This window comes from Pholis gunnellus, assembly GCF_910591455.1.
Source record: "Pholis gunnellus genome assembly, chromosome: 19".
NCBI classification, from domain to species: Eukaryota; Metazoa; Chordata; class Actinopteri; order Perciformes; family Pholidae; genus Pholis; species Pholis gunnellus.
In genome coordinates, this window is record NC_136546.1 from 9,818,204 (window position 1) to 9,837,788 (window position 19,585).

The following is a 19,585-nucleotide window of genomic DNA, read 5'->3' on the forward strand; positions in this document are numbered from 1 at the left end:
ACGGTGTCATTTGAACAAGAACAAAAATGTATTACCGTAATGTCTCTTATCATGGGTGATAATATCAGTTACAACATATTAATTAATGATATTTAAGCACAGTTATTAAAATGTACTACGATAAAATGAGCATTTGGTGTTAAGTCGGGAAATAGTTTTTTTATTAACACCGCCATACTTGGTACGCTCTTTTGCCCTTTGACACATGATGCAGCGGTAAACATGTCTGCTAGTCAAGTGTGCACTGTAAACGCTAGCCAAAATGCCTTAATGTTGGAATTATAGAACATTTACCAATTGTGTTTTTTTATCAACGGGAGGAAATTATAGTATCTCCTATTTAGTGGTAAGTTGCACCTTCCATTGCCGACCCAAGTCACTTAACGTTGCATCCACAAGCTAAGTGTAGCTAGCATGCTAAATAGACAGGCTGCCGGCTAACGGTTACTTTGTTAACGTTGTGTGGCTAGCTGTGGCTAGCAACCAAACTGCTTTACTTGTCTTACTTACTTGTAATTAACTGACAGCTTAATTAGCCCGCCACATATTTAAGAACCAGTTAAGTGTCCATGTTTGTAGATTACATGAATTGAACTGAATGAGTGCTCAGTCGTCATCAAAGTTGCACAGAGCCACACCACTTAACGTAGGTGGTTTAGTTTATTTGGATGGTTTTGTGGTAAGCATAACCTCCTGCTAACTTAATTTTACTTTCAGCGTGACAACTGAAGAAACATGACCTCCATTATCAAACTGACAGCCATATCAGGGGTGCAGGAGGAGTCGGCCCTCTGTTACCTGCTGCAGGTGGATGAATTCCGCTTCCTCCTGGACTGTGGCTGGGATGAAAGCTTCTCAATGGACATCATTGATGCTATGAAACGGTAATTGTGCTATCAGACTTCTAAATCCATCACTCCCCCCCCCCCCTCTGTTTTGCAAATTCAAACAAGTGCGATTTCCTCTTTTTCCCTCCAGATATGTTCATCAGGTCGATGCCGTGCTCCTCTCCCACCCTGACCCCATACATCTGGGAGCCCTGCCATACGCTGTGGGGAAACTGGGTCTAAACTGCACCATCTATGCTACAATCCCTGTCTACAAGATGGGTCAGATGTTCATGTATGATCTATATCAGGTAGGAAGGGGGTGTGGAGTGATGCACCGCATGTAAAGTTATTTATTAGAGCTTGATCGCATATTTACCGATGATTTCTTAATCCTTTCATTCTTTCCGCTTAGTCTCGAAACAACAGTGAAGACTTCACACTGTTCACCCTCGATGATGTGGACTGTGCTTTTGATAAAATCCAGCAGCTGAAATACTCTCAGATTGTCAATCTGAAAGGTGAGTTAGTTGCAGACCCGCTTTAGATCAGGACAGGAGTCACCACCGTTCATGTTTGACATCTTTCCTTTTACCTGACAGGGAAAGGACATGGGCTTTCCATCACTCCACTTCCAGCCGGTCACATGATTGGAGGCACTATTTGGAAAATTGTGAAGGATGGCGAGGAGGAGATTGTTTATGCCGTTGACTTCAACCACAAGAGAGAAATGTGAGCGCACAAAACATTGATATGAAATTGGATTTGTTTAGTTTTTATCTCGTCTGTTAGCTCATGCCCGTTTTAACTCTGTTCCTCTATTCTAGACACCTCAACGGCTGCACGTTGGAGAGCATTAGTCGTCCGTCTTTACTTATCACAGACTCCTTCAACGCTAAATACGTGCAGCCACGTCGCAAACAGAGGGATGAGCTGCTCCTTAGTAAGTCATCTTCACAAGACTTAAGTAGTGATGTCTGTATTTAACAGTATATTTATTCAGTTGAATTACTTATATTTTAAGAAGTATTGCAATCATATTATAACATGTCTTGTGGTGTAAGAAAATAACCATGTAATCCTGCATGTAATTCAAACGAGCAAGTTATCATTTAAGTTCTCTCTTTCTGTCCAGTATTAGTTTTGTCTAATATTGTGTGTAAAATATAGGATAATGTTTGGTGTTTTGCATCTCAAAGTATTAGCAATTCTGTTGAACAAGGATTAAACAGAATTTTGCAAACTGCAGATTTTTCTCATCCCTCCTCTTAACTGCTCATTGAATACAATGGGAGAACAATGTTGTTTATTTTCATTAATATTTTCATTATTTTTTTTCACTCACAGCCAATGTAATGGAGACCCTTCGTGGTGACGGCAATGTCCTTATTGCCGTGGACACAGCGGGGCGCGTGTTGGAGCTGGCTCAGCTCCTGGACCAGATTTGGAGGACAAAAGACGCTGGACTGGGAGCCTACCCTCTCGCTCTGCTCAACAATGTCAGCTATAACGTGGTGGAGTTCTCAAAGTCCCAGGTATCAATCACCAACTTTTACACTTTAGAGGATGTTGTGCTATTCCTTCCTTGTGACTTTACCAGGATAGTTCAGATTCAGAACCACCTTGTTTGCCAAATACAACAAATGTACACAATGACATGAACTTAATCCGCTTTGTTTCTGAAGGTGGAGTGGATGAGTGACAAGCTCATGAGGTGCTTTGAAGACAAGAGGAACAACCCCTTCCAGTTCCGCCACTTGACCCTGTGCCACAGTCTGGCAGACCTGGCGCGGGTGCCCAGTCCCAAGGTGGTGCTTTGCAGCCAACCAGACCTTGAGTCTGGCTTTTCCAGAGAACTCTTCATCCAGTGGTGCCAAGACGCCAAAAACTCTGTCATCCTGACGTACCGCACTACACCTGGAACTCTGGCCCGCTACCTCATTGACAATCCTGGAGAGAAGATGTTGGATCTGGAGGTGAGACCGGCGGTCACAATGCTGATTTGTCATGACGGAGGGTTTTCAGATTGTCTCTTTACGCTGCGCTTTCCCCACGAGAAGCTCTGTTCTCTCACATTCCGACTCATCCTTTGCTCCATATCCATCTTTCACTCTTCTCGTTATGACAGGTGAGGAAAAGAGTGAAGCTCGAGGGCAAGGAGCTGGAGGAATACCTTGAAAAGGACAAAGTGAAGAAAGAAGCAGCTAAAAAACTGGAACAAGAAAAAGAGTAAGTAGGAATAGACATGGGTCGACTGGGTGTTCGAGGGTTAGATATCTCTTTTTCCATGATGCTTTATGCCTGGCGGTGTAACAAAACCTGTCATTTATTTTACCGTCTTTTAACAGCTAAAACCGGAAATTATGTAAAAAGCCAGCAGAAATGCAAATAGTGCTCCAGATTGCAAATTTAAAAGAGGCTAATTAAATGTGAATCTGTAAATGGGAGATGAGTCACGACACTTTAAGGCAACATTTACACTCTGCAACTGAGCAAAAATCTGTTGCCTGTCCGTGGAAAAATGAAACCTGTGTGTGTGTGTGTGTGTGTGTGTGTGTGTGTGTGTGTGTGTGTGTGTGTGTGTGTGTGTGTGTGTGTGTGTGTGTGTGTGTGTGTGTGTGTGTGTGTGTGTGTGTGTGTGTGTGTGTGTGTGTGTGTGTGTATTGTGTATTTCATGCGCTTGCAGGGTGGATGTTGACTCGAGTGACGAGAGCGATATGGACGATGATCTGGATCAGCCCGTTGCAGTGAAAACGAAACACCACGACCTGATGATGAAGAGCGAGGGGAGCCGCAAAGGCAGCTTCTTCAAACAGGCCAAAAAGTCTTATCCGATGTTCCCCACACACGAGGAGAGAATCAAATGGGACGAGTATGGGGAAATCATCAGGTGCTCAACCTTTAATACACGGCAGATTACATAAAGATGCATACAGTGAATTTACACCGACTGTTTGACGCCATCGTCAATAAGCCATTATTGTTCTTTCGCAGGCTAGAGGACTTCCTGGTTCCTGAGCTGCAAGCCACAGAGGAGGAGAAAAGCAAACTGGAATCCGGGTTGACCAACGGCGATGAGCCCATGGACCAGGATCTCTCTGTGGTTCCCACCAAATGCATCTCCAGTGTAGAAAATCTTGAAATCAGGTCAGTCATCCTTTAACAAGAACTCTGCAGGTTTTAGTTCCCAATATGTGTCGTCTCAAGTCTTTTAAGAAATCTCATCTGTGAGGATACTAAACAATGTTTGATAATTCAGCTGAATTAACAAGCTTTGTGCTAACGTAACTCTTCTTCCAGAGCGAGGATAATGTACATAGACTACGAAGGTCGCTCTGATGGCGACTCCATCAAGAAGATCATTAATCAGATGAAGCCCAGACAGCTGGTGATCGTTCGTGGGCCGGCGGAAGCCAGTCTGGACCTGGCTGAGTCCTGCAAGGCTTTCAGCAAGGACATCAAGGTCTACACGCCCAAACTGCAGGAGACAATCGACGCCACCAGTGAAACGCACATCTACCAGGTCAGCCGCAGTAAAAGCCTGCAGGGCTGCATTTTTCTGATGATTAGATATACAGGATTGTTGTACGTAGTTCTATCGTGTATCCGTAAATGTGTTTAATAGATTCATGCAGCTCAAATATTCTGCTGTGAAAAAGTAAAACCTGATAAAACTTTGTCGGTTGACAAGTGAGGCAAGAAGTTAACTGCTACGAGGTTGATCTCTTTAGCAAAGCACAGAAGCATCCTTCCATGACAGGCGAACATCTTCATCTTGTCTCATCTTCTCGCGGTAAAGGTGCGGTTGAAAGACTCCCTGGTGAGCTCCCTGCAGTTCTGCAAGGCCAAAGACACGGAGCTGGCCTGGATCGATGGCGTGCTGGACATGCGCGTGGTGAAGGTGGACACGGGCGTGATGCTGGAGGAGGGGGTGAAAGAGGAGACGGAGGACGGCGAGCAGGCCATGGATGTCGCCCCCGAGCTCGACATCGACCAAAACGCCACGGCGGTGGCAGCACAGCGAGCCATTAAGAACCTGTTTGGGGAGGACGAGAAGGAGGTGTCCGAGGAGAGCGACGTCATTCCCACGCTGGAGCCACTGCCTCCACAGGAGGTGAGGCATCATTATTTCTGAATATGAGTTATGGGGCTTTTGGGAAATGTGACACAATTAAATGTCAATTTTTTTGCCAGTAAGCTCAAACATATTCTCTCCACCATTTTTTTTTTTTTTTTTTTCATTGAAAAATGTAATTACCTTGTTAAAAATGCTTAGAATGACATCATCTCCCTTTCCCTGATTAACAAATCCAGAATATATGAATATGCAAAGATTTAAGTGCCGGTTATAATAAGTCTCTCACTTCACTGAGAAGCACATTCTCCTTGAATGACAAACTGGTGTTATTTGACCACGATTATCTTCCACACTAGGTGTGCCGTCACAAATCATGCTCGTACAGACGCGTATTAAACTCAGACTGAAGGTGAGCACGGAGAAACTTTCCCCCTTCAGCACATAAATGTGCAAACAGCCTTCTCGCGTCAAATTCATCAGCATAGATGTCATTCTACTGAGCGAAGGGCAAACAAATAACAAAATGTTAAAATCTTTATGTAAAAAAAAAGACTCCATGTTGTCAGCAAAGAGGTTGGGAGACAGTTAGCCCAAGGTGAGTCGCAAAGAAGAGCTGTCAACAGACACCCATTGGGCTCTGATTGAGAAGGCATTATAACACAGTTCCACTATTATGTGTTCACAAGGACACAAGCAATTCAGACAGCCCTCTGTTTAACCGACGCTCTTCTTTTATTTTTGTTCTCCCTCCAGATTTCCGGACATCAGTCGGTGTTCATCAACGAGCCTCGCCTCTCCGACTTTAAGCAGGTCCTGCTGAGAGAGGGCATCCAGGCCGAGTTTGTGGGAGGAGTGCTGGTATGCAACAACATGGTGGCCGTCCGCAGGGTGAGTTGTCCTTCCCACTGGCTCGGCGAGTGTGCTATCTGTCAGCTCCCTGCCACGCTCGCCACCACTATCTCCCCTCCCTACAGGGAAAGTGGCCCGCACAGACATATGACATAGGCTTGTTGTACTGCCAAAACCAAGCAATAAAAATGTTGAGCCAAAATTCCAAATGTATTCATATTTAGGTGCAAAGAAGTTGCATAGCTGATATATAGCCAGTTTTAATGAAATTAAAAGCACGTGAATTAAAGGACCTGTACAAAACACTTAAAATAATTAATTGTCCAACAAATTTAAAGAACCTAAAAGGCCTTTAGCTTATCACAACAAATATATCCTCTCACATCTCATGTCTGTAACCTTCAGTAACTTTTATTGTACCCGTCAGAGCCCCAGAAACACTCAACCATTATTTACGACTGCAGAAAATAGGCACATATTAAATACATTACCAATGATGTGGGTATTTATTGCCTTAGGTTCTGTTGACTGTGAGCCGTACAGCTGAAAAAGACACTAAAATTGTTGTAAAACATTGTGACACATTGATGGACTGTCGGGCAAGTTGTTTTAGATGGCGTAAATACAGCAGCCGAGTCTATACAGTAATATAGTACAGTTAATACAGCAGCCGAGTCTATACAGTAATATAGTACAGTTAATACAGCAGCCGAGTCTATACAGTAATATAGTACAGTTAATACAGCAGCCGAGTCTATACAGTAATATAGTACAGTTAATACAGCACCCGAGTCTATACAGTAATATAGTACAGTTAATACAGCAGCCGAGTCTATACAGTAATATAGTACAGTAAATACAGCAGCCGAGTCTATACAGTAATATAGTACAGTTAATACAGCAGCCGAGTCTATACAGTAATATAGTACAGTTAATACAGCAGCTGAGTCTATACAGTAATATAGTACAGTTAATACAGCAGCTGAGTCTATACAGTAATATAGTACAGTTAATACAGCAGCTGAGTCTATACAGTAATATAGTACAGTTAATACAGCAGCTGAGTCTATACAGTAATATAGTACAGTAAGTCTGAGTCTAGATAAACACTAGCAGAGGTATCTATCGAATGTATTTCTATGTGTTATTGGCAGTGAACCAAAGTCAAATTGTTAGCATTGCAGTTAAGTGGTGCTGATTACAATATATACCGTAGTTACTTCAGATTAAGAGTAAAAAAATATATATTTACATTATATTAAAAGATTATTTTTTTGTCATGGAGATGGAATGTAATTGGTCAAAATTTCACAAAACCTGTCAAGTTATTGTGTCTTAAAATGAGACAAAAGTGTGGTTCTTTGTAGTTTATTTCAGGGTTAAGCAACCTTTGGTACGAGGGGCACCATTGGCATGCCATAGCTCAGCTAGATTACAGATCTGTTGGAGATTTAAATTTTGATGTGGTGTAATGATTAAACTTAATGTTAACCTTAATGTTGCACACTGATTAACAAGAAAGTTTTGAAAAATGGCACTTCATATCAAAAAGGTTGCCGACCCCTGGTGAGGTTGAGCTTTATCTACTTCCACCCGATGAGATAAATTACCAGTCGAACAAACAAGAGAAACAAATACAGCCTGTTAAAGGAGGATTCAAATAAAAGTTACATATGAATACATCTCACCTCGGAAGAAACCCGCAAAAAAAAGTAACTAAAGGAAAAGTTGAGAGTGAGCCAGGATACCAACAACAAAATGCATAATTGACAAGAACCTAAAATAGACGCAACCCAGAAAATAAGATCAAAGAGAACTGAGACTCTTAAAGGCGCGTGTGCTATTTAAGAGGGAAAACGCGGAGCTTAGAAAGTCTGTGGGAATAAATTGGACACACATTTATTTTGGAGGTCAGCAGTGGGCTGTTCAGTGCGTGGACTTCAATGTTTAAAAAGGGGGAACCATGTCGTACAAAGTGTTAATGAATGGACCCATGTGACCTGTGCTTCTTTGTCCAGACGGAGGCCGGGCGCATTGGCTTGGAAGGCTGCCTGTGTGACGACTACTATAAGATCCGGGAGCTGCTGTATCAGCAGTACGCCGTGGTATAGCAGCAGCAGCAGCAGGAGGAAGAGGAGGAGGAGGAGGACACACTGCAGAAGAGCATACAGCGGCAATACAGAGACGATCCTTCACGAGGACTTTACCCAGAGGACAAGGGTGTTCCACACTCTGCCTCATGGGCAGCTCCAGCTGTTTCACTGCAAACCCAGTTGTACATTTTCCCTTTTTTATAGTTTTTTTTTCCAGATAATGATTTTTTTTTTATGATTGTTAGTTTACCTCCACAAAGCAAGAGGCAGATGCTTTCTCTGGACTGACCTCTCTGTGTGTGTGAACAGATACTACAACTCCTCCCTCTGTACAGTAACATCCTGATGCACTGGATGGACTAAAGGATGTGTTTCCCCCTCCTATTCTGTCATTAAATCCTTTTTTTTTCCAAAAATGCTTTGTCTCAGATGTCAACAGTTAGGGCTGGGTAATGAACCTCATTACTTTTTGAGTAAAATGGAAAAGAATCAAAAGTTCGCATCAAATTCTTGCCACAATTCTTGAGCTCCGTCCTCTTTACTCATTCTTGAGACCAGTATAGTGGATATATTTCACACTTCATTCCAGATAAAATAGCACAGGATAGATATACTATACTATAGGTAGACTATTCCACTCCAAACAGTAAAGCCTTAGTGTAGTACTCTGTAGTACTTTGATCATATATTCAGGTTAACAAGAATTTTTGGTCATTTTAGACAGAATTTATCGAAAATACGTTTCGATATTGTATGGCCGGTTGTGCCACCTTAAGAGGGTGCTCCTGTGTTTTTGTTATTGCACTTCCATGAAATGAAGGGCCCAGTGAGAGACCGACCAGAAGCAGAGGCCGGGCTATCATGAGTTTTAGCTACTAGTTTAGGTCAAGTACTAAAAGAAATGCTGGATCCTAAATTGCATCTTTCATTCTGCTGTTCCCGTCTGATAAACGCCCAAACCTCCAGCTTGTAACGTAGGATACATTCTATGATTTTAATGTCTCAAGACCAAACTAACCCTGATGACATCATCAGAGTAATTTTCTCAAAATTGACAAATTTCTCCCAGAGCCACAGGAGACAACTGTTTGCCTAAGAGGCTAAATAGTCTTCATGACAAGTAAACTGATGTTCATGTGTAAAACTGGCATATTTTGCTCAATTTAAAAGTGATTATCCCTCAAACTAATCTATTGAAAAGTATCATTTTCAATGCTGAAACTGTACCAATATGATACCTTGCTCTGTCCATATTAGATTATTCTTTTAGCATGAGCTGCATCTATCAACACACATTTACTGCCTGCTAGTTCAACTAGTTAGCGCTGCAACACCAGATGGAGACATTTTTCAGCTGCATCTAACCAGCCCCTGAATACCCATATCAAATCTGCCCATGCGGCAGGACCATCTGTAATACAGTGGTGAGATGACATTGTCCCTGAAGAGATAACTGGGATTGAATATAATTCAGCCTACTAGCAATAAATAAATAAATAAAAAAAACCTCCCTGGAAAAAAAAAAATAATGAAATGGTTCAGCGGTTTGTTTTCTTATCTTTCTCAGACACACATGGATATACAGCTCACCTCTGCTGTGCTCCAGTGAGGTCTAACCAGCGTATTAGAAAGTCGGGGTGATAAGAAGGGATGTTGCTGCCGTTGAGGATGGAGCGGAAGGCAGGGTGTCACTGCTGGAGAGATGTGTCCGCTGCACGCCGTGGTGGCACATTGACTTGGTTGATTACGTTTGCAGCGCTGTGTGAATCCCGGGGGAAGATCCTTAACACGGGCAGCTGTGGAACGCCACTTTTACGGATATACCCCCCCCCCATCATCCTACAACAACTCTTCATCATCCAGAACTCTCCCAACATCACATGTGCAGCATAGTGGTGGAGACTCCTCCTCCTACACTGATAGCCTGTTAAGCAATCACTGGGGGGCACACGCACATAAGTAGGGCAGTGAAAGCAGTGTGTGTGTGCGCGCGTGTGCGTGCGTGCGTGCGTGTGTGTGTGGGGTGATCATGCACATGGTTGGAGGAGTTACACTTGAGCACTGATGGCTGGCTGACGTGCAGGCCTGTTCTTACACAGTTGCATAACATACAGTTTTGCACTTTAGAAACATTAAAATTTAAATGCTCTTTTTTAATCCGTGGCTCACACACAGACAGACAGACATAAAAACACACACACACACACACACACACACACACACACACACACACACACACTTTCATGTTCAGAAAGGCAGAAACGCCTCAACGGTGCCTTTTATTCCCCACCCCAAAACAGACCTCTAACCTGTGACAGACAGAAGCTGAGTGAGAGACACAGAGAGAGAGAGTGGAGATGAGGAGGAGAGAGAGAGAGAGAGAGAGGAGCTCTTCTGTGCCATAGAGCATGCCAGCCCTGCCCAGTCACTGCTTTTCATTTTGATAATTGACCAACAACGCCAGAAATGTCCATCAGCTAATCCTCTTAGCTTTCATAATGCTGACTCTGTCACAGAAGCCCCTGTTTTAATGTAACGAGCAGCTAAGCCCAGAGCACAGGGCAGAGTCTCCCTGGGGCACTGAGGCTCTGCCCCCTGGAGGCCAGCGAGAGATCTGCCCTCAACTCAACAAGTGCCTATCTGTCAGACCACGTCTAATCCATAAATCCATAACCTGGCTCCGTGTAGACCACCCCCCTGCTCTTCACACTGTACTCATTGGCACGAAGCGTTGCTCAGAAAGGAGAATCTTGGTTGTGTGTGTTTCCATTCGTCTGTGTCGACTGGAGGATGAATGAACTTAATCCCTTTTGAAATCCCGGTCTACTCACTAAGCAGACCACTTAATGCCAATGACATCAATGTAATAATGTGAAAAGGGGACGAATTTCTATGAAACCTCACAATATTCAAACATAGCATAAGGCACAAAAAATCTCATGATTTGAGCGCCAAAAAACGGAATTTGTCACTTTGCCCAAATGGACATCACGTTGAAATTTCTGGAGCAACAAAGGTTGTGAACGAATACGAAGCAGTCCTTTGACAGAATTGCTAGATATTTAATAAATGTGTTGCATCTCTTGCCTCCACACTTTTGTTTAACGTTACCATTGTTATGCTTTTATCTCACCACCAGAAAATAATGATATCAAAATAAAGAACACCGTGCTATATTTTAACACTCAAATTTCAACATTCGTGCCTCTCAGCTGTAATTTATCGGTCATTTCTGAGAGCTAAGACTACAGAACTGACAAACTGTAAATGATTGCAAAAGCCCCCATCGTCAGCAGTTGCATCTAAATGACATGTAACTGGCAGATATTTCTCTAAAAATCAGTTTGGGTGGAGTTGCCTTTTAAACAAACACTCTGTTCGTTCCCTTTCCTGTTTTCAGCCTTTTCGTTTTCTTCCCCACTCCACACATCATAATTTCCCTCTATCTCTTCCATAATTCCTGCCTCTTGTGGCTAATCCTCATGTGCCAGCGTCTTCCTCTTGGTAATTGTCCTTCAGTAAAAGAACCACTCCTGCCCACCCTCTCTTTAAGACTCGCATAGAAAGGCTTGTGTTGAGCAGGAATCCTGAATTACACCATTACGGAGGTGATCCTCTTATGCAACCTGCTCTTCACACCCATCCACAAAGCGGGGACGCTCACGAGCACAAATCCACGAAGGCTCTTGCTGCCAGATTATTCACAGTCCACAATACTGCAGCTGCCATGATTCCTTTTTTGATGAAACAATGCGTTTTGTTGGGTGCATTCATGGCTGGGACTCATCCCGGCTGGCTCCCCCCTGGCACAGACATTTGCGTGACTTAGCGATCATGTGTTTGTGACTGGATATTTAGGACAGATCACATGAGATTGTTTTACTTGGCTTGTGTACAAACAGCGCATTCTTCTCCTCCCAGAGCAAAACAAAACCTGACCAGTTGTGTGTCTGTAACTTGAAGCCACGCAGGCAATGGGATCAGGAAACACGTTCTCGGATGAGGACAGCATCCGCCTCTGAGCAAACTGCATTCAGGCTGACATGTGGTTCCAGCCAGTCAGCAGAATGCAACCTGGCTGCTCTGCTCTTTCCGCTCGGCACATCAGAGGCAGCCGGCCTCATCCGATGTGACACCGCTGACACCACCTTGAGAGCGATGAGGAGACCCTGCCTGATGATTAATTCAAGCTCTGGAAAACACGACGAGGATTCGCTTCCTTTGTTTACCCCTGCAGACGTCTCTCCTAAACTCAGCATGACTCTCTGGCATGACACGCGGTGCCATGTAATAAGGCTGAATCCTCTGCAGTGAATGATGCCCACGTGGAAATGAGAAGAGGCCCAGGCCGAGGAGTGAGAATCCAGAGAAGTGACTCAGCACTACAACTGTTTATGTCTTCGTGCTGTTCGGTGGACATGCCAGCGCTCTGAGCCGTGGAACAGCAGACCTCGGTCAAACAGAATGTCCAAATTATTCCGCTTGCTTTGACTTTGTAGCACAACATGAGCGAGACGCACCGGACAAATACGGACAGTGTCCTATCAATTTTCTTTTTAATGCTTTCTGTCACTCACGTTCTCTTTTGAGGCCAATTCTAGCCGTCTCATGCCGGATACAATAAGGGCCAGAGCTGTAGACTTGAGACTTGAGCCAGGTTTAAGTCACAAGAAAACGGTGACTTAAAACTTGACTTGGCTGACCGGTGGGAGAGTTGATATACTTGAGACTTGACCGCCTGAAGACTTAACATGACTTGAGACCTGAGAGCAAAAACATGAAAGGTCTCAAGTTTTTACCTGGTAAAATCAATAAAAAGAGAAAGGAAAAGACCAAGAATATGTTATCATCAGGCATATGGATTTCAAGAACTTAAATACGTAAAGCCACTGTTAACACGTGAGCCTGGAAATCCCATTTTGACCAGTGTATGTGTGATAAAATGATATCGGCTCAAAGATCGACCCATTAGCTTTCTTTGAATACACCTCTTAGTCATCGGCAAAATTGAGAACCAAGACTTTGATCTTCCCCTCCCATAGACCAAGGCTCCACTCATGGCTGAATTAAACCTAGAGGGGACCCCAGACCAAAAATGGGCTATGGGCCCCTACTGACCCCTCATATGTGCGTGTTAGTTTGTGGTTATATGATTAAGGAAATGAGATAAGCTGATTAATAAAGGCTTTAAAACTACATTTCAAATTAGTATCCCCTCTGCAAGAGATGCCTCTAGATTATGTAATAATGCAGATGTCACCGCAACCCTAAGGGATTTGTGTCGTGCTTTTTGTGCTGCATATTGTATTACCAAACAAATCTTTGCAATTATTCAAACTACCACAAACACAACGTGACCCTGGAGCCCCCCCCCCCCCCCCAGTATATAGGGGTTTGGGGTGGAGGGATGTGAAAACTGAGTCAAAGAGGAGATGAATTATACAACTTAAATAATGTGATGTCAGCTCCCTTCAGAGCCACAGCAGAGAGGATCCAGCTGTTTTTACAGCCCGAGCGGTATACTCTTCATGACAAGCCAGCTCATCTTCATGTGTAAAAATGGCGGGATGCCACTTTCAAAACATTTCTGATAACTTTTCCATCAAAAAAGCACATTCCAGTCCCCGTGCCCGCTTATGAATAATGCGACTATGACATTAACAACTCCTACTCATCCTCCTACCACGCAGTGCCGATAACTATTGTGTCCAGCATGGAGGTGTGCAGGGTGAGGAAATCACACAGCAGGGAAATCTACTGGCTCACTGACTTTATTGCACACCCTTCCACCCCCGGCTCCAAGTCAATGAAGGAACTCACCCTCACTTGCCCTCTGTTCTTGGAGACTGCTGCTTGCCGCATTAATATAGACTTTTGTATCCAACTCTGACGCTATCTTCCCAGAATGAATGGGCTGCATGTTTCTGCTGGCATAACCTCTGTGGTCAGTCTGAATGGGACTCTCCACTGTTCCTTGCAAGGGGAAAAGGCGGCTCTTTGCCTGCCTACCCTTTCTTTTCTGCTCTGCAGACAAAAGAATAATGAAGTTATTTATGTGCAGCTCAATTACAGAAGGCTGGGGCTCTCCGATGTAGCCAATCACACGGTCCTCATGCTCATGCTCAAATGATTAAAACCATTCTAAAAAGTAAAATAGATGTCTTGGGCCCAGGGGAAGAGGGTGATGTTTGTAGGAGGGAAGTAAGAAAAATGGAAAGTAAGCAGGTTTGGACGAACTGTTAATAGAGATTGTCACTAGAATAACGAAAAAAATAAGAAAGAGCTGAACATAAAAGTAAAATAACGAGTGACATGTTGAGATATTTCATCAGACGCGTTGAGGAGATATCTATTTTAGCATTTGTCATTAAAAGAGGGTGGACAAAATGACACGAACACCCTGTAGTGTCCATGCAACACCGCAAACTACAGCCTCAAATTGAGCGTGAAAGGGCATTCTTGCCTTTGAATCAGTAGTTTGACAGCAAAATGTGAAATCAAGGTCCACTTACTTGCTTTTTCTGGAGCTTTCGACAACATTTCACACTCACCCTTAGCGGATACAAGCAGCCACAGAGGTTAAATGACCAATATCTGACACCATCTCAAAAAAAAAAAAAAAAAAAGATGAGGTAGCATATCGCATGGCTACTGTACCGGATTGCATAATATACAACAAGTGTCCCATTTTGTCCGCCTCGTGTAACTACTGAAGCACCTACTGTGCACCTCTCGGGCACTTATCATGCTCATCGTGTTCTGAAACTGAGATTTGTTTTTGGAGCGATAAAGAAATAGATCGCAGCCAGAAGGAATGAAACACACACATAAATGAGAAATGTGCTGTTTTCTGGCCCATACACACCTGCACGTACACAGCACTGTATGAATCACAATGTTTGGTACAGATGCCGGCCGTCTTGGGTTGGCTGAGTTGCCTTATGTTGACGACAGCTGTATGGGTGAGTTTTCATGTCCTGGAAGATGAAGCGGTCGGTGCAGGAGATGGCTGCTGCCTCTAGAATACACAGATTAGACTCTCTGTTGCTCCTCTCGGCCCTGTTTACTCTTCACACCTGAGCAGGCAGACAAATAAACCTGCAGTGCTGCCACAGAATGCTCAACACTCACGATTAATATTTCATTTTTCCTGCAGCTGACCGAGGAGCTTATGCAAGGAGTAAAAATCAGCAGGTCTCCAGAGACATTTCCTGTGTGCGTGTGCGCATGTACGCCAAGCTTGTACTGTACTATTAGTACCAGCCATTGGCTAAAGTGGGCTCTGCTATAGTTGGCAGGTTGAGAGAAAAAAAAAAGGGGTTCATAGGGGTCTTTCTTTCTCCATCTGTTTACTTGCTTCAGATAAATGGTAAAATATTAGTTACAGTGCCAGCAGTGCAATAATTGAAGGTGTCACGCTTTCTTTTTTTGGCTCAGTGTCACCTCTATCCACCGCAATCATTACTCAGCAGAATCAGTCCCACTTATACATGGGATATCCCAGCGTTGTCGCCACGAAAGGACATGCTGTATTCCAGTTGCCCTGTTCACCCTTTGTATCATATGAACAGAAACAAAGACAATTTAAAGCTATATTCAGAGTTGTGTCCGAGTTTTCAAAATGTTATTTTAGTCACAACGTTTTTGAAGGCTTTAACTTGGATATGAAATATCTTTATCAGAACGTTAAAGAGACAAAAACAGGACTTGAGAAAACAATTTCATTACAAGGTCCAATTAGTCCTTCAAATCAAACAAAAAGACATACGACAACTTCACTTGTCACTTGTCTGCGTCAGCTGTCTTTTCCCCAGATACTCAAGAGTCAGTTACTTTGAAGACGTCATCTTTAGGCAACCTAGATGAGAGCGATGGGACACCAACTTCCTGTTTATCTTTTGAAATAGAACCGTTAAAAGAATGTGTAACAGTAACCCAAATTGAGAAGAGTCATAAAGACATAAAGTTTGCCACAGCTAACATTAGCGACCAAAGGCTAAGGTAAAGCTAGAGCAGCAAAAGCTGGTTAAAAGTGCATTTTATTGCATAAAATATTTACTCCACATTTGTACTAGGAAGGCTGTGTTAAACAACTATCAAATGTCACATAGTCCTTCTTTAAAATTGTCATGAAAAAATGGGAAAAATCTATTTGCTGATGGAAGATTAAGTGATATGATCAAAATGTTAAGAACCACTACTAAATGGACCATGTGGTGCGACTGTTTTCTCAACCGCAGAATTAAATTAATTCCGGCATCAGCTTGCAGAAATAACCAAATGGGACAATTTGAGTTTTTTGCTGTCTTTTAGTCAGCATTTCAAATTGTATACCTCACCATGCTGTGGCCATATGTGTTATTATTGCAAATAGCAGTTGACAATCATTCACTATGTGTTGACATAGTGAATGAACGCAGCTTCAGTCGATGCATAACCATTGAACCTCTGAAAATCCATCCACAGTGCATTGTTGAAGTGCTGTCAGTACTTGATTCAAAAGCCTGCCATGCAAAACATAATGTAAACTGTGCCCTGGTCCTGCTGGATCCTAATGCATTAAAGCGGTGAATAAACCACATGAATCATCGCAGCAGAAATGGAGTTGGAAGCTGACATGAGCAGCGCTGAGTCAATGGTTGTGCAACACTCACACAGTTCATTGTTAACACCCTTGACATCAAGTCATTAGCGATCCGCAGTGCAAGGACATGACACATGCTTGGCATTTATATGAAACAACACATTCGCATTACACCGACTGCTCCTTTCGACATCTGCCCACATTAAAACACGCCTACAAAGCCAATCTCTCACCGTCTCCCCGTGCAGCTAAAACCACCGTTCACACAACGTTATCGTCTCCGCTGCAGATCGGCGGCCGTTCATCGGGTCCTGCAGGAAGCAAAGGAGGCCATGTATGTATGTTTGACCGGGCCAGGGAGTGTAAAGCAGTAGCTAAATCTCTGTAAGCAGGCCCTGGCACTGCTCCCCAAATTGCCTGCCTGCTGTGTGGGCCTGGGCCTGGAGGGGACTAATCCTTTGGCAAGGCCATCGGTCACACATGTTGATGTGTATGTCTCTGTGTGTGTGTGTGTGTGTGTGTGTGTGTGTGTGTAGTGTGTATGCATGCAGAAGACCCAAGCTGCAGGATGAAGATGAGACCTGGCGCCAGATTCAGAAAGCCCTGTCTAATAACCTGCAACCCCTTCCATGCTTAACTAGCAGCCTTCACACAAAGTCTTGGATGCTCCTCAGAGATGAGGGGCAATGTTTTTTGGAGGTCTGCCTCGTACTGTACCGACAGGGACAGCCCTGGTCTTACATAACCTCGGTATGCGGGAGATTGCGTCGGGAGTGTGAGCCCTTTGACCCTTACATGCTGCTCATTTTTTTTTTTTTTAAGTGGGCATGTAAGAGCTGACACGCTGTTTCAACCTTGTCAACCTGTTGTGTGGAGATGGACAGTTAAGGTGACCCGCAGCAGGCCTGGAGCCAGCTTCTGCACTGCAGCCTCACAATTCCCCCAACACATGCGTGTGCTGTTTGTAATTCTGAAAGATAGCACTGCACTCAAGTGTTCGAAGGAATAGTTAGATACTTTTGGGAAATATATATATATTTATTTTCTCTCTTGCTGAGGATTCGATGAAATGATCGATACCACTCTCGTGTCTCTCAAAAGCGCCTCCAATAAACACGTTATATTATAAACACCTAGCTAGAAATAGTCCAGCACATGTAATTCTTATACTTCTGTCTTCTAAGGATTAAACAAATAAGATTTAGACATGTTGGCAGGCAGATTTTGTTAGCTTCAAACAGAGCTAAGCTAGCTGTTTCCCCCTATTTCCAGTCTTTATGCTGAGCTAAGCTAACTCCTGAATGTAGTTTTCTAATTAAAGCGACAGACACGAGAGTGGTATAAATCTTCTCATCTAACTCTCTCTAACTAAAGCGAATAAGCGTATTTCCCAACATGTGGAACAATTTCTTTGAAGTTCTTGTAAGTGGAAACTTCCACTTCTATCAATCTATTAAACTATTAAAAGTTCAGTAGTGGGAAGTGACTTAATTGTTCCAGTAGCAGCCTAAAAATACAGCTGGTAATAACAGAGGAGATCTGCATTAGAGCAAACAGCAGGGCTTTTCTTCTGCAACACTTCTGCAAAATGTGTTTTTCAAACAAATGCAAATCTCTCGTCTACGTGTTGTTCAGGCAGGACACAATACAAGAACGACGGATGAAACAGATAATATCTTGGGAATATCCCTTCTGTTTGTGGTGCATTTTTCTAACCACAACATCGAATTGCACCATCATAAATAATTGGCTACTTATATCAAAGTATAACGCCCGTTCGCATATAAGTCTCTTTAAAGAACGTGCACTTTTGGCGTCCAGGGAACATAACTGTCCAATTATTTCCTGTAACACAAAGTCACAGCTCCAGGTGACAGCGAACACCAAATAATAGTTGAGCAACGACACCTGAGCTTCACCAATCACCTGGAGCCTCCAGGACTCCACAGAGTCCTCGGTTAGCCTGTTGGGTGACACATTTGCAGGGCTGCCAACTATCAAACACTAATTATGGGTGTAGTGGAGGCTAAATCCAGTTCCACTCAGCATTCCACTCATGCTGACATATACGCTTGTGGAACATTCGCTGCACATAAAAGTGAAGTGAGACTCGTTGATATTAATGCTTTTCTCAATACACAGCAGAATAGATTTTTTTTTTCTCTCCCTTATAATGGTAATTGTTTGCCTTAAGATCACTGACTGCGGGACATATTTACCCACATTTAATTTACGACTGCCACACTGACATAAAGGTCCCCATTACATTATTCATTTATAGTATGGGCAGGTCTAACAGCTGTTTGTGTGAAGGGCAAAAGCATTATAATCTTGGACAAAAAAAACCTTTAGGCAATGAGAAATTATTTCATGGTTGTAGATTTGAAAAGGGAGGGGGGGGGGGGGGGGGGGGCAGACGCTGATGCCCGTGAGCCTGAAGATCTATAACCTCAATTATTCTGCATGATATGAAAATGAGGATAGCAGGTGACTTTGGAGTTATTAAGAAGGAGGACTGTGTTCGGGACCCAGAAACAGATATTGGCTTTGGTTTCATAACAGCAGTGGTGGGATACGCGTGACTCGTGTTGTTTTTGAGCAGCGTGATATAGGGCATGCCTCGACGCGCACACATCCAAACCTGTGCGTTTGATTTCACGGAGACGCGCAAATAACGTGAACAGGTTTTCCGCACCCTGCAAGGGTCCAGGTGTGATCGATGAGCAGCTGCCCGGAGAGTGTTTTTTTTTTTTTTTTTTTTTGAAGGTGGACAGCGAAAGCATGTTTTAACTGGCCGTTCGCACATGCAGTCCTCGGGAAAGTTAAAGGGGCCCGGTCTCACTGAAGGTGGCAGGGCAGCAGCTGTGAGCAAAGGGAGCTGATGGTCCTCTCGCTCTCGCCAGCGCTGCTTTTCTGCACTGAGGAGGGATCCATGTGAAGGGGGAGGCGCCCCGAGCGAGGAGAGCTGCACGACTGCTGGCCGAATTCGACAATTAACCTTGATGAACACAGATTGCTTTCACTTAACTGGCGCAGGTGCGTGGAGTTCCCGATGCGGCGCAGCTGAGCGAGTTCACGTTTATGTGCCGTACGCTGGCGCATTGTAATGCCAAACACTCAAACTACACGGAGGAAGGATATTGCAGCTGATGGT

At 43.6% G+C, this 19,585-nt stretch overlaps 1 protein-coding gene across 1 annotated transcript; it reads left to right on the forward strand.

Annotated features, from left to right (window-relative positions):
- Nucleotides 1–213: 213 nt before the first annotated feature.
- Nucleotides 214–7,996, forward strand: cpsf2 (cleavage and polyadenylation specific factor 2). The gene is made up of 15 exons (XM_079179772.1): nt 214–346; nt 718–884; nt 979–1,138; nt 1,243–1,348; nt 1,430–1,559; nt 1,655–1,770; nt 2,175–2,362; nt 2,513–2,803; nt 2,956–3,056; nt 3,514–3,717; nt 3,822–3,974; nt 4,128–4,350; nt 4,627–4,941; nt 5,659–5,793; nt 7,773–7,996. The coding sequence occupies exons 2-15, from the start codon at nt 736–738 to the stop codon at nt 7,863–7,865; spliced, it is 2,364 nt and encodes a 787-aa protein (XP_079035898.1). The 5' UTR covers nt 214–346; nt 718–735; the 3' UTR covers nt 7,866–7,996.
- Nucleotides 7,997–19,585: the final 11,589 nt, after the last annotated feature.